Genomic DNA, 16,253 nt, shown 5'->3' with positions numbered 1-16,253 from the left:
ATGAGACTTCCAGTTTTAAACGCAACTGTTGTCAGATATTAATTAAAAATAAATTAAATCAAATATTAATTGAATTAGAGATAAACTAAATAAATACACTTTAAATAATATTTTTAAATGGTACAATTAAAACGATTCTATTACAGAAAATAATAAGATTGTGCTAATTATTAAAATAGATTTTCTTTAATGTAATATGCAAATGAGGATACTCATTCAGTGCAGATTTCGTTGAAAAATACTATATATATATATGGAAATCACGCATAAAATTGAATGTGTAATCTCCTTTCATAGAAACAGCCTATAACAGATTTATATATTTCTTGACTATGAGAGGTGTACACACAGATCTTTGCAAGAAATAGCAAACGGATTTATATATTTCTTTGAACAAGAGAGTTATACACACACCCTACTATGCACGCACAAGGTGTATCTTAACACATAATATTACATTTACTCTAGCAGGAATATCATTTGATTTTATATTTTCTATGTATCAGAATTATCAATGGCAGCCCATAACAAATGAAGAGAAACATAGTTATCATGGCTATGAAGCTTGAATACAGCAATTTAGAAATAGAACCATTTTGTAAAGTCACTTGATTTTTCGTTTAACATTTTGTTATTTAAGCTCGAAGCACACAACACATTTTCTACACACGAATAGCATTCGAATACTTGAACGTATTCAGCAAATACGGTACACTATTGGTGGTAATCACAGATGATCAATGCACTTCACTGCAAAAGAGCACTGTGTGCCAGAAGGAACACTCTGAAATATTGTCCATAAAGACATCAGATACAAATCTTAGGTTATAAGTAATGGTCATTTCCATGTCCGAAAAGATGAAGCAACACAAGGTTCATTTAAATGGATGGTGAAAAAATTTCAGGATATCTCCCGTATTATTTCGCCTCCAGATCTCAATCCTTGGGACTAAGAGCACCTCATAAACTCTAAATAATTCCTAAAAGTATTCATAGTTAATGTTCAATACGAACAAGGTGCATTTGTAAGCATTTTATGCAAGAAAAGCTCATGGAAAATTGCTTCATAGAAAAAGTTAATAGACTTCTAACCAAATTATAAAATCCAGCATCATGTTAAAGGTTACATGACCCCTAACATTTTTGCCTTCTACTTCTCTATGTACCAAGCATTAGATATACTTCCTAATTTCTGGCGTAGCACGACTGGAAGCGGTGACAAAGCTAATCAGTTCTTTCACTTTTTTTCTCTCAATCTCCTGTGCATTTAATGACATTTTTCCAATCTTTCTTTTTTTTATATAATAAGCATCGAAAAATTTTTTCAGTCTTATTTTAATTAAGAATTAATGAAATTAATTTTATTTTTTCTTTTATTTGTAAAATAAAAGATATTTTATAATTTCATAAACATATATTTCTTATAAAATTTCAAATGAAATAAAAACTTTTATTTTCTAATTTTGTTAATAAATTTTCAAATAAAGACTTATTTTTATCTGTATGTGTATTGTTAATTTTTATTGTATACTTTTCAATAATGCCCTTTTCATTTTTATTTCAATAAATTGCTTCACAATAGAAATACTGAAGAACAATAAAAGTGAACGAACTGATTTGCCTTGTCACTACTTCTGGTAACACTAAGCCAGAAATCAGGAAGTACATTAGCTGACTATAACCGCAACAGTTAATGAACATCCTAAAAATATTCATAAAGTAATGTCCAATACGAGCAAGAGCCACCTGATTCTAGCATATAGTTGATTCATATATCACATAAAAAGTTATCAAAACTAAAAGAGAGTAATGAATAAAATAACATACAAAATATTTATTGTTATCTTGAAAAACATGTTTCTAAAAGTTATTTTTGTGTAAATATAAGTCTGTCTTGTCAGTGTTTTCTTACTGTAAAGTAATGGATAATTTGATAGATTATTGTTAAGCAAAGCAATTCAAATAAATCTTTTCAGTGTCAATGTATCTTCCTGTTAGATATTTACAGTGTTGTTTTCAGATTGAAAATCGTGTCCTTCGCAGACAAATAACCTGACAGACTGACGACGACTTGTGGCAAATTGTGTGTAACTCTTCCTTAACAAAACTCCTACATCAATCAAAGAATACAATCAGTACTTACTCTAATTGTACTCCACAAAAGTTTTGTTTCATGGACATTTGATACCTCATCAAGTACATAGGATTTGTTTCATGCATAAAATAATAATCTATTATCAAAATACCAACAAATTTCATTATTTGAACGAAACATGTTGTCACTGTCCAGTTATTTTTAATTCATGCTGTATTATATAAAATATTTTTTTAAAAAAGAAAATTATATGTAATTGTTTACATCAATGAAAGATTTTTAAGCAATCGGTTTCCATTTTTAAATTTATGGAATTTTATTCAAAACATTTTAAAATTACAAGCCATCTATTTTTAAAAAGATGAATAGCTTAAATTTTCAAATTTAAATTTATCAAATCAATAATGCCAAATTGATTGTTTTGAATTCAAATATTTTCAATATTCAACATTTTTTTACGTTTCAGAATTTTGGACATAAGAATTGATCAATTTCATTATTTTGGGATATTATTTTCACATTGGCCAATATAGCCTCCAATTTCCTTCAGGAGTATCTTGTCAAACTTTGGGATGTCTACAGTTTAAAACATAACCCTTTATTTAATTTACAGGGATAGCTTGTTCTCATTTCATTAGCCATGACCAAGTAGAAGTCTTAAACTTCTTCTAATGGCTGATATTTTCAAATAATGTGAACCAGAATTGAAAGAAAACAGATTTATCTCAGTTGGTTTAAAGGATTTCTTTAATGTTAAAGTTCTCATCATTCTGGATACAGAAATTCATCTTGTATAGAAAAAAAGATTGATAACTTTATTTTCCATTAATATTAAAAAATAACTGCAATGAAAAAAAAAAAAATGGGATAAAGCAATAAAATTTATAAATTACTTAGAAAGTATCTTGTGTTCTGTTGAAAAATCTTTATTAAAAAACAATGATCTTACCTTAAATGCAAATCTGATGAAAATTTCAAGCATGCATTAATGTATTCTTTAACTTCATGGTAAATTTTTGGTACGAACTGAGAGAATGGAAACTGTTTGGGAAAGATATCCTAAAAAAATAAGGAAAATAAAACTGATAAGTAAAAAAGAAAATTCAGCTTAGTGTAAATAATCTTTGGCTTTGACACATTATAAATATTAAAGATAATTTGTATTATTTGGATTCATCTAAAAAATTCAGAAATGTAGTAAAGACAGATTTTGATTTTAAAATATTCTGTTTAAGCAAGGATCTCAAGTCTTTCTACAACCCATGGGAAACTATTTTTGTGACCAATATTTTCTCTAAATTTTAATAAGTTTAACAAATTGACTTTTCTTCCTCCACCTTTTTCATAATTTCCATTACATAATATAATTCATATTGAAATTGACTTGGCTAGTAAAAACAATTAGCCAATCAATTTTAAGATCAACAGTATTTATTCTAGTTCCTCTCCAGGACAGGGAAAAACAAAGACTTTACCGCCTTCACTTCTAGCTGTGACATTAATGCAAAGTAACTTTCAAGCAAGAAAATGTGTTTTTACAAGTGGAGACTGTCACCACCCCCACTTCAGAAATCAATTCTGAGGTGAGGGTGGTGGGAGTGACATTGCCTGTTCCAGGTATTCTGCACACTTGTAAGTTTTTGAGTTAAAATTACAAAGTTCTTACTGGAGTAAGTTGAACATTATATATTATATATATATATTATATATATATATATATATATATACACACACACACGTATGGTATAATCATATTGACTTGACACACCGGTTCTCGGTTCTCATTAGATCACTGAAGTTTACTGACGTGGAGCCTGGCCAGTACAAACTAGGTGACCATTTGATAATGCAAGACACTATATATGTCATCTTCCCATGACTGAGATATATATGCAACTGGGGATGCTTGTGAATTTGATATTGCCTATAAACTTCCTCCTCTTGAAGAAGTTAGCATGGCCTGACCAGGGCTAGATAGGTAACTTACCGGAGTGATTTGTTCTGCAAGAGGAAAGTCTTTCATCACAGCTCGGAATTCCTCTTCAGTTTCTATGTACATAGGGGTATAGTTGTCGTCACTAAATATACTGTCAAATATACCGGCCCATTTATTCATTAGCATTTCATTGTACTGGTCCCTGATGGATTAGAAAAAAGAAAAAACAGATTTGCAAACAAAAAATGAACACAAATGTAGAAATGGAGATAACAAAAACATTTTTCTTTTCAATTTACAAATTTATTTGTACTCTGTATTTTGCATCTAATTTGATCGGCAGAAATTGCACAACTCTAAACATGGCAGGGATGTGGTAACGAGTAACAATAGAGCTAACGTATCAGGAACTATGGTTCTTGGAAGGAGCACCCAAGGCAGACTGATTTGACACCCAGTGCAGCTCCTTCAGGAGCTCTGATGAAATCTAAAGTAGCTGCATCAAGATTCACTGACCCCTGATCATTCTTGTCAAGACATCTGTAGACAATTTATGGAACACAAGGACATTCAGTCATCTACTGCAACACAGTAAAATTAATAATATTGCAAATGAAAAAATTAATAATATTGCAAATGAAAAAATTAATAATATTGCAAATGAAAAAATTAATAATATTGCAAATGAAAAAATTAATAATATTGCAAATGAAAAAATTAATAATATTGCAAATGAAAAAATTAATAATATTGCAAATGAAAAAATTAATAATATTGCAAATGAAAAAATTAATAATATTGCAAATGAAAAAATTAATAATATTGCAAATGAAAAAATTAATAATATTGCAAATGAAAAAAATAATAATATTGCAAATGAAAAAAATAATAATATTGCAAATGAAAAAATTAAAAATATTGCAAATGAAAAAATTAAAAATATTGCAAATGAAAAAATTAAAAATATTGCAAATGAAAAAATTAAAAATATTGCAAATGAAATCACCACTTAATGCCTATGGATGATTACCTTTCCAAGTGATTGGAGAAACCACTGGTTCCTATTTCCTTGGTGTCTGGAGTAACCAGAAACCCTTCAGAAATATGAAGTGCTCCAAATCTATGAGAAAGATCTCGATCAAAACCAGATGATATCAACATTTCTATGTCCGACACTGCATTCAAGTCAAACTCGTCCAACAATTCAGCAGCAGCAGTGTACAAGAAAAATCATCTACATATAATGAACAATTTATTCCAAGTTTAAAGTTATGGAGAGGATGTTCCCTTGAGTCACAGTTTCCGGCTCTTTTAACCCAAAGACTGTGGTTCTTACATATATATTAAGGTTCCTATTTACTAGGTAGTTTTGGATGAAACTGCTTTTTAATTCAAAGTCTGGGATATCTTTAACAATTCCATGTCTATCGTATGTTGTGTTTTTCAAATCAGAAGAAAACTGCAATCAAGTGTTCTTTTATTAACACCTTTTTTATGAAAATTTCTTGTGTAATTAAATGGTCAGAAGTTTGTTCCCAGACTATGATTGTAATTTGTTTGGGAGCAAATCAATATTCCAGTTATTCTTTCTAGAACTTTACAAATACAACTTCAAACATTTGGTCTATAATGCGATTGATTATTTGAGTCTTTTCCGAGTTTAAGCATTTCTATTATTATTGTGATCTGTTTCCATAGACTTGGAACCTTTCAACTTCTTATAGATATCAGGAGACACAAGAGGACACTTAGAGTCATTGTTTTGTGTATAAATACATAAAGCACATCATCAAGACCAACTTCTATATTGTGGATTTTGGAAAGAGTCACACTCTTGTAAAACATTGACTATAGTTTTCTGTATTTTTAAAGTTGAAATGGAATATGATCTCCCTTTTTGTTAAGTTTTTTTTAATAAAAACGATTTTTATTTTTTCTTTATTGAAAAATGTTTTTTTTTTGTAGAATTTTGCAAGAAACTTTCTGTTACTGTTAACCACATCTTTGAGATTTTTGTGCTATTTTTTTTGTGAGATGTTTTATTGAAGTGTTAACTATCTGCCAGTAACCATTTTTATCATGTTTTTTTTTGTGAGATGTTTTATTGAAGTGTTAACTATTTGCCAGTAACCATTTTTATAATTTTTTTTTTTGTGAGATGTTTTATTGAAGTGTTATCTGCCAGTAACCATTTTTATCATGTTTTTTTTTTGTGAGATGTTTTATTGAAGTGTTAACTATCTGCCAGTAACCATTTTTATCATGTTTTTTTTTTGAGATGTTTTATTGAAGTGTTAACTATCTGCCAGTAACCATTTTTATCATGTTTTTTTTTTGAGATGTTTTATTGAAGTGTTAACTATCTGCCAGTAACCATTTTTATCATGTTTTTTTTTGTGAGATGTTTTATTGAAGTGTTAACTATCTGCCAGTAACCATTTTTATCATGTTTTTTTTTTTTTAAATCATTCTCAATTAGTCTTTATAAGGTGCTACCTTGATATTTTGCCTCTGATTTTTTTCATGGGGTGGGCAGAAATATTTATAAAAAAACTGGAAAATATTTGTTCAAAGAAAAAAGAAAAAGAAAATGACTACTAATGAGAATTGTTACATCAAAAAGGAGAAAAGGATCTGATATGTTAACTCTATTGTGAAAGCGTCACTATTACTGTTGATCACTTGTGTGAATTACTAAAGCGACTGGTAATAAAACAAAGAAGAATCTTACCTGATCTCAAGCAACAATTCCAATAAGTGACCCACACTGAAACCATAACCCTAAGGAAAAAATTCATATGAATCAGCAATTAGAAAATTAGTAACAATTAACAATTATTTGATTATATTTGCTTTTTGAAAATAAATAGAAAATACTTTTTTTATTATCAAAATATTTATGTATAGTGGTAGTTTCTTCCTTTGAACTGGCAGACTTTGGAATTCTCTCCTTGTTTCCTGCTTCCCTGAGTGTATTAACATGCAGAAATTTAAATGTAATGTGAACAGACATCCTGCTAAGAACATCCCTGTAGGTAGGGTCCTTACTTCACAGTAACCCATTACGTCTATAAGCAAAAGATTTTTCTTAATTGTTTATCACCATTTTATGTTTTTTGTAAAAAATTTTGATCAAAATGAAAAAAGTCAAAGTATTAAAATGTTAGGTAAAAGTGCAGAATAACGTTAAATCATGCAGCACGTAAAAAGATGTTTGCATTGGATTGATATTTGGAAAAAAAAAAAAATTGGTATTTAGGTTTTTTTGAATGATAGAGGGCAAACAAAGTCGATTTTGTTAGGTTCAAAATATCTGAGTGTTTGTTGTTGTATTACGCTATTTTTATTAGATCATAAGTGGTTTTATTAACTGGTCGAAACTTCCCTATTACATTAATAGCGTACTCTGATGAACGTATCTGAACAGCCAATGAAATAGTCAAGAATTGGCAGAACTTGCTAGGGAGATGTTGTTATTTCAAGGAATGTAAACTGAAGATTTAATGTGAAATTAAAAGAAGAAAGTAAACATGGACAACGCTGGTGCAAAAAAATGTGCCAAATGTAGAAAAGTTACTGGTTACGTTAAGAAGAGGGGGGGGATGAGTAGTGAATGAAAATCATGCTACCGCTGTTAAATATGATATATTGTTTTGCAATGTGACTAAAAATTAATATAAGAATTTCAGAAAGCAAAAGAAAGCGACAGGTAAGATGTGGAAAACCTACCTCAGATAATGGCTTATATAAAATCTGACCATATTGATTTTATATGTGGCGTTTGCAAAGCTATAATGTTTTTCCTAGATGGGAATAATTTGTTCTTTTTTATGATATATAAAAGCAAAGCTATGTTTTCTATTTATAATTCCAATGTAATCAGAAGTTGCATAATTTTGTTATATCACTACCCCCATCCCGAATTGAATATTGTAAAATAGAACATTTGTTTGAACTAGTCTAATAAACCAAACTGAACATTAAAAAGGTGAAAGTATAATCAGACAATTGATAGAATAGTTTTTGTTTCAGGCACACCAGATACAACATAAATCTATTGATTTTAAAAATATATACTGGAAAATGTTTTAACATATTGTGGAGGGGGGGTGCAAAATAGATCGTGAATGAATTTATTTTTGTTCAGAAAAAAAAAAAAAAAAAAAAAAAAGCCATTTTGAGTTGAAGTGCTTAAATATAAACAAACAAAAACTTACCCTTAATGTATGGCAAAATAAGAGAATTAGATTTTTGATCTCCAACATAATATTTCCAGACGTACAATAATCCTGAAAAACACATTAAAACTATTTAAAAAATTTTTTTTAACAATGTTACAAATTTCAAATTAAAAACTTCAACTAATCATAAGTTATGAACATACAATAAAGACTAATAACTACAAGTAGAAACTTACAACTGATATACATTAAAAAAAATTTAGAAACTAATACATAAAGATAAAGATTTCCCTAAGCAATGCAATGTAGGAGAGAACTTGAATACATACTAAACACTACACTCATGTCTAATCTCAGTACATCTGTTACATTGAAAGCAATGGAAATAGTGATTTCTGTGCGCAATGGCAGTAGCACATTCTGGAGAGAATCACAGCTGACTGTTAGGTTTTTGCTGCAATTTTTTGGAGGGTATGAAGCGGTCTATACCTACAATTAACCATTCCATCAAGTTTGACACTATGGAGAACACGTTCTTTTTAAACATGGAACACAGAGGTAGATCTGATATAAATGTATGAAAGCTATCTCAGTCAGCCATAGAGTATCAATATACTGTACGATGGAGAGCTATGTCGAAGGACTTATTACATTTTGTTTTTATCTTAACCGAGACAACCAAGTGGTCGGAAGATCCCAGTGGAGACAGAATGGAAGATGAATATAACTCAGGGCAAGTTGTGAGAAAAAGTTCTAGGAAACTTGCATAGTGACCATCAGTGCTGGGCACACGAGTGGGTTCTTGAACAATCTGAGTTAGGTCATAAGCAATGTAGAAATCATGACACAACCTCCCCTCATCATCTGTCTCGTTTGAGTGGGCTAATCATTCCATATTGTGAACATTGAAGTCTCCACAGAAGTGAATGTTAGCCAAAGGATGAGCAGACAAGATGTGATCAATTTTCTCAGATATGCTCTTAAAAATAGTAACTCCGTTGTTATGGGAATGATAGAGGGCAAATATAAATGCAGTGGTGTAAGCAAGAGCAATTCGAAAGCACATATAGGGCAATTTAGGGTCTTCTCTAGAGATATCCCTACCACATTGAAAACCATCTCTAATGTAGGCACATATTCCATGCCTATGGCCACCTTGGGGGTCAAATTTAAATGTTAAATTAGAATATCCTTTAATCACAAATTCATCTAGGGATATAGTCTGTCTAATACCAGTTTTGCTTAGGAAAAATAGGTTTGCTTTGGTCTCCTGTAGTTGGATTTCAACCTCTGGAAAGTTGGAACATAGACCCCTGATGTTGGAGGAGACATGGTAGTGGGGGTCTACATTGGAAGATAAAGTTCTGGGTTTAATTGTGTATTCTTTCTGGAGATTTTTCATGGAGTTTTAGGATTTGTGGAATAGGTCGATAGATTTGGTTAGAACAGGACAGAGAGGGAAAGTAAGGGAAAAAAAGAAATGAAGAAATATTTAAAAAAAAAAATTTTTTTTTGTGGATCATAAGGTAAAATCGTAACAATTACCCACTAATATGGCATCGAGAAGTATAATATATATAAGTCCTTGTTTGAGATAAATAATGATCTGGCTCTGAAGAGATCACAAAGATTAAAATCTTGACTTATACGAGTTCTTTTGCTTACTTAAGTAAGTACAAAATCTACTAATAACTACCGAAGACTCAAGCACTATTGGATTAGATAAATACCAAATTAATTATCTAGTAAAAAGTCCAAACTTATTCTATGTAGGAAATAGTTTTAATGTCTACCTTTTCATGAGATAGCATGATTTACTTACACAATTTCTGCGCAGTTCAGCAGCAATCTTTGTCACAGCCATTTCCCACAATTCATCCATATAAGCTCGATTTACTAATCCACATGTCGTATTCAGAATGTGATCTTCTACCACAAAAAATCTTAAAAAAGACAATTATAAAAAAATATTTCTAAATTTTTGAGATAACGATTGATGATTTGTATTATTTGGACTACTGTTTTCATCTTGAATGTTATTTTCACAATGATTCAACCAATGTAACTTTCGATCTTCTTCAAATCTATCTGGTTGAACTTGAGAATTTTTATCAAATTTGCAATCTAGACAGAATCTTGAACAGAACTCTTTATTTAATCCATGGGGATAGTTTACTCTCATTTCATCAGCCATGACAGAATAGGGGTCTTAAGAAAATCAATTGTATTCTTAGTATCAGCCGTACCTAGGATTAAACAGTTTTTTTTTAATATGTTTGATAACAAATGTGGTAATCTGTTCTCATCAACAGTCAATACTGATTGATAATTAATTTTCTTTAAAAAAAAAAAAAAAATGTAAATCATAATACATTTAATATGACAACTTTTAAGCAAAATTCTATTTTATTCATCAACATAATTTCCTTCTACAGTGATATACTGATTCAAATGATTCGCTAAAAATTTGATGCCATTTTTTCATTGTACAATTTCTCTTTGGTCAACAAATAAGCCTTAGTTTATGATACTACTTCTTCATAAAAGCCAAATCTCTTTACCTGGAGTATTCTGCAAGTAGCCAGTAGAATCTGGAGGTCAGAATAGGGTGTTTGGAGAAGCAATTTGAAGTGCAATTCATATAGTTTTGTAATTGTTGCAATCAACTTGTGGCATGGTGCATAAACTATATAATATTCGCTATGGATGGTTCTTTCTTTCTCAAGGTAATCGATAATGTTGATGTTTATATCTTTGTTCATTTTGGATGTTTTCCACCTGCTCTTGTCCATTCAGTTGAATTGAATCCGATGTGATGGATCCATGTTTCATCCACTGTCACAAAATTTTGATGCAAACACATTGTTGCATTGTATCTATTGTAAACAACCCCGACTCATCAATCTATAGTGTTTGAACACAACTTTCTAATTGACAAATGTCCATGCAAAATAATGAATACACCGTCTTCTCATATCAAACTCCTCTGTTATCTCACACAACTTCAATTTACAATTGGCTAAAACAAGTTTATGGACTTTTTCATGTTTTTCAAGACAACTGCTGAATTTGGTCAATCTGACAATTCGACATCATTTATGATTGTACATCTGCATTTAAATTCAGCAGGTTTACAATAGATCAGACTAAGAATAATATTTATCAAGACATTAATTTGATTGAAAAATATTTGTCTCATGAGAAAGCAATGCTTTATTAATATACAAAATTGAAATTTTTTCATCGTTTTGCAATAGTAGCTTTACTTGAATAACTATAATGTAATTTGTACGCTAATGATCTGACTGGGCTCAAATTTTGACAAGTTCTATTTGAAGGTGAGTACTTTACAGAAATCATATCGACTTTTTTAAATTAGTAATTTCATCTATGTGTCAGAACTGAGACTTTGTAAGTGATGTGTTAAATTATTATTTTAGATGTGCAGCAACATTTTAGTCACCTCATCAATATCTTTAAAGATAAAAAATACTTCATAATTTTATTTAAATAAAATCTCAAAGATTACTTACCCTACAACATCATGAAAATACAACTTATAAGCATCTAAACTTTCATACTGAAATAAAAAAGAAATAGATATTTTATAGCGAAAATGCTGCTTTTAATTAAAAGCATATTATATATGTGGTATTTTAATTAAAAGCATATTATATATGTGGTATTTTAAGGATGCAAATAAAAACCAAGCTCTATAACAAAATGAAATAATGTAAGTCAAATTTCACATTGAATCCAATAGTGGTATTTATTTTGTATTATTTTTTTTTATTTTACAATAATATTATGAAATGTCCAGTTATATTAGGTATCTATAAACAATAAAGATAACTTTGTTTTCATTAAATTTAAAAGTATAGAAATTTAAAAAAAAAAAACAAATTATAACATGGTGTTCAGGGCTGGGAGCAGGAGTACACAGGTAATTTCATTCATTCTTGGGTAATGCCAGGTTGGGTGGGGATGGGGGTATTTGACTGCTTGTATGACAAAAAAAGCACACGTGTACTTACTTTAATATATCATAAATCTGTTGAATTAAATAGTTTTAAGATAAAAGAGATGCTTGTTAGAAATATACAGATGAAATATAGCCGTTATTGTCTTGAAGCAGCATTCGCCCCCAGATCGGTTAAGTCAGCTCCTTCCAATGAATTCACCACATCTTGCACAAAAGCTGACCAAGCTCAGCAATACATCGCCAATGCTGACACTATCGACAGCCAGTCACAGAACACTGTAGATCTTCAGACCCAGAATCAGTTTGGTATCTTGCTTAATCATTCTGAGCAATGCTTTAAGCTGACTGCTGCATTGCTTCTTCCAGCCCTGAGGAGAAACCCGATCGATGGCTTCTCTGATGAGATTATCTCGTTGGAAGCGGTGGACATGACGATTTATGAATTCGCTGAGTACACAGAATATAGCACTTCAAAATAAATTACCAGAAAAACTCTTAACGTAAGTAAAGTATATATAAGTAATAGTAAGTATCTATATGGAAGATCAAATAAAATTTTAATTTAAAATATAGATCAATTTTATCGTATATTTCCGGTTCTCCATTGGCACAAACACATTTAATGACTTATCTCCTCTGTTCTCTCTTTTAAAGATGTAAAGATGTGCCAATAAGCAATTGGAAATATACAATAAAACATTTTACTTCAAATTCTACTCAATAATTTTCCCTAATTTTTGGTGTACTTATTTGTGTACACCAAAAATTACAAATTATTAAGTACTAGCGAGGGGTACCCGGCGTGTTGCCTGGGTGTTTGGAGGTGTGTGTGTGTGGGGGGGGGGTTAAAAAAAAAAAAAAAAAAAAAAAAGTAAGTATGAGGATCAAACCCGAGCCCTTGAGGCAAAGTTGTAAATTAAAATGTGAAAAAAAAAAAAAAAAAAAAAAAAAAATGTGCGACGTTAACCATTGCCCCACCGCGACATGCTAACGGAAACACGTTTGAATTTATTTAATTACTTGGATTTGGCAGGTGCCCGTTATAATGAGTTTAAGGAGGTCAAGTTTGACTGCGTGATTTTTATTTTCCCAAGATGTTATAGGAAAAAGTCTAACCCACATGCGTCGAGCGACAAATGTTGAATATTTATCTTCCTGAAATCGAGCAAATTAAATAGACAGGCGAGCTTCGTTGTTAACTGTGAGATATTACGATTTATATGTGATATAAAAAGTTTTAAAAAGTTGGGAAGCGACTGACCGCTTCTCTGAAAAAAGCCTATTGTAGACATACAGAAAAAGCGAACACACATACATACATATTTTCGCTTTTATATTTATAGATAATTTAAAAAATAAATAAATATTTCACTATTTGTAGTTTTCTATGACATGCTGGCTTAGAAGACACATAAATTTTGAAGTGCCATATTTTGAACTTGTGTATGTCTTTCAAGAAGCACCAAAGTTTTTTTGAAGATTCTTAACATGCTCTTCCTTCTCACTACTTCACTTTCAGGGTATCCTTTCTCTCTTACTTCATCTTCTCAACTCTGCATCCATTGTTGCTATGACCTTAGTTAAATTCGCATCCGACAAATTTGAAATCTTATATAAACTAGCAATATTAATCTTTTACAGATTCAAAACAGTGGACAAAGCATGCGAGATGTATTCACTTCTAAAAAAAATGCATCAGAATATTGGTGCTTATTTATATTGATGTTCAAATAAATTATGGCAGTTCAAAATAACATCAACAGAAAAACATTACAAATATACTTGTGCTGGTCAAAAATATAGAACATCATGTTTTTTGGCACAAAATTCTTATTGAGGACGATCTGGGAGATGTAAGTGGTGTTAAAATATCCCTATCATGCTAAACAGAAATAGTTGTTTTACGACAGAATTTGTTTTCATATCAATTTCTATGTCAGCTTTTGAATATTTCGTGTTTCAAATTAATAAAACAAGGCAGGTAAGTAAGCAAAATAGTTTTATTATTAACACAAATACAAATAAAATTAATCAATATTTAGTAGCAGCACCTTTTGCCTTGATAACAGGAACAATTCTTCGGAGCATGGAATCAACAAGCTTCTCGCAATCCCATATGTTCTGGATTGCAATCTTCATGGCTGCAAGAGTAGTAGGTTTTTCTTTGCAGAGCTTCCTTTTCATCTGGTCCCACAAGGCTTCAATAACATTCAAATCTGGCGAGTTCACCGGCCATTCAAGAACAGGGAGCGATCATTCTTGGAACCAGGAAGACATGGTCTTGGCAGCCAAGTCATGTTGAAAAATGATATCTGTAGCCTCTCTGTCAAACTGGTTATCCAATACTGGCAGTAAATTAGCTTCCAGTATATATTGGTACACTTTTGCGTTTACAGTTTCTTTGATGAAGCATAAATTACCAACACCTTTAGCACTCATACAGCCCCAAACCATGCAAGACTGCGGAAACTTCAGACTTAATGCATTCTTGATTATACCATTCCGTGGTTCTTCACCAAACACATCGCCGAAGGAGATACCAAATCAAGACTTGTCTGAAAAGATCACACACTGCCATTCGTCTGCAGTCAAGGTTTGATGAGCAGTTGCCCATCGCAGCCTCTTCAACATCTGCTTCTTGTTAAGGAATGGTTTAATGGCAGCTATACAATTTCAGTATCCCAGTTGCCGGAGCCTTCAGTAGGTAGTGCTTCTCGAAACGTTGGCACCAGAAGCTGGTTTCCACGCTTCAGTGATGTGACTTGTTGATTGGAATCGACTTTTCTTTGCCACCTTGTCCAGTGCCCAGTCTTGTCTTTTGGGGGTTCTTTTCTTTCGTCTGCATTTCTTGCGATTGCTGTTGGAAACACCCTCAGCACCTTTCTGGAGCACTTTGGTCACCACCGATCTTGAACACCCGACCTCGATTGCGATTTCCATGTTCATCTTTCCTTCTGCCTGCAAATCAAAGATACGCTGATTCTCAGGCAAAGATATGTCTTTAGAGCGACCCATATTATACAGTATTATTAAATCGCTTTCAAAATCTTTTTAAACAATATTTGCAAAATTTTTTGAGTTTAAGATTACTCAACGACAAAATATTCTATTAAATTGAAACGTTAACTTTTCTAATGTGACAATAAAGTACTCATTGTCTGTCACATGCACCTCCTCAAATGATTAAAAATAGTTGCAATTGTTATTTAAATATAAGATATCTCACCTGTACAATTTATAAGCCGAAAATTAACCCAAACGGAATGAATTTACATATGTTCTATTATTTTGACCAGCACAAGTATTTACTTATCAGTGAAAAATATTAATGTACAGCAAAAATTAGAGAAAATAAGTGGAATTTTTAATGAAAACCTAAAATTAATTTACTATTCAGAAAACACAAACTTTGATTGACAAACCAGCATGTGATCTTCATAGAACCGAGATTAATCTTTTATAACAAACTTAACACAATGCAAATGTCGTTCAAAGTCAATGGACTTTAAATAGTAAATTAATTTTATTTTTTATTGAAATTCTACTTGATAATTTATCATAATTTTCAGTGTACACTAATATTTTTTTAATGATGAATAAGTTTATTCATAAGTTTTTCTGTTCTTTTAGTCTAAACTGCAATATTTCACTTGAGTCTCAATAAAAATAAGCATCCAAAATTATGCTATACTAGCTGAAGTACCTGTCTGTGTCAATTCAAAAATTAAAATTATAATTTGCAATAAATGAACATTTTAGAAGAACAATATACACACCATATTTGAGGGAGGATTTAAGGAAAGGCGTGCTTGTTTTCGTCTCTGCTTACGGTAATATGTTTCAAACGTTTCCCTGGCACCCTGAAATGTTAGAACAATATATCATGTAATTTTTTTGTGGTGATAGTACTTAAAACAAAGTGTCTTAATAAATGAAGAATGTAGAAATGCAGTTGTTTGAAAAAGTACTTTTTTTTCATGGAAATCCACTCAGACAAGGAATGAAATCAATAATACTTCAAGGTAAAAAATTAGTCAAAGATAATGTTAGAAACATCGT

General features: G+C 30.8%; 1 protein-coding gene across 3 annotated transcripts in view; it reads right to left on the bottom strand.

Annotated features, from left to right (window-relative positions):
• The window catches only part of LOC145246017 (exocyst complex component 6B-like), a 151,737-nt gene that overhangs the window by 26,382 nt on the left and 109,102 nt on the right, over window positions 1–16,253 (bottom strand). For all 3 annotated transcript variants that reach the window (XM_080107831.1, XM_080107830.1, XM_080107832.1), the window contains exons 8-14: window positions 15,971–16,054; window positions 11,746–11,792; window positions 10,035–10,155; window positions 8,249–8,320; window positions 6,763–6,812; window positions 4,083–4,233; window positions 3,045–3,154 (exon numbers count right to left, since the gene is read on the bottom strand). In XM_080107831.1, coding sequence (XP_079963957.1) covers window positions 3,045–3,154; window positions 4,083–4,233; window positions 6,763–6,812; window positions 8,249–8,320; window positions 10,035–10,155; window positions 11,746–11,792; window positions 15,971–16,054 — 635 coding nt within the window. The remainder of the gene's footprint in view (window positions 1–3,044; window positions 3,155–4,082; window positions 4,234–6,762; window positions 6,813–8,248; window positions 8,321–10,034; window positions 10,156–11,745; window positions 11,793–15,970; window positions 16,055–16,253) is intronic.

Source organism: Euprymna scolopes, chromosome 23 (assembly GCF_053919585.1).
Source record: "Euprymna scolopes isolate OS-2025 chromosome 23, ASM5391958v1, whole genome shotgun sequence".
Lineage (NCBI taxonomy): Eukaryota > Metazoa > Mollusca > Cephalopoda > Sepiida > Sepiolidae > Euprymna > Euprymna scolopes.
The sequence above is the reverse complement of the archived record's forward strand: the minus strand, read 5'-3'. Positions and strand labels throughout refer to the sequence as shown.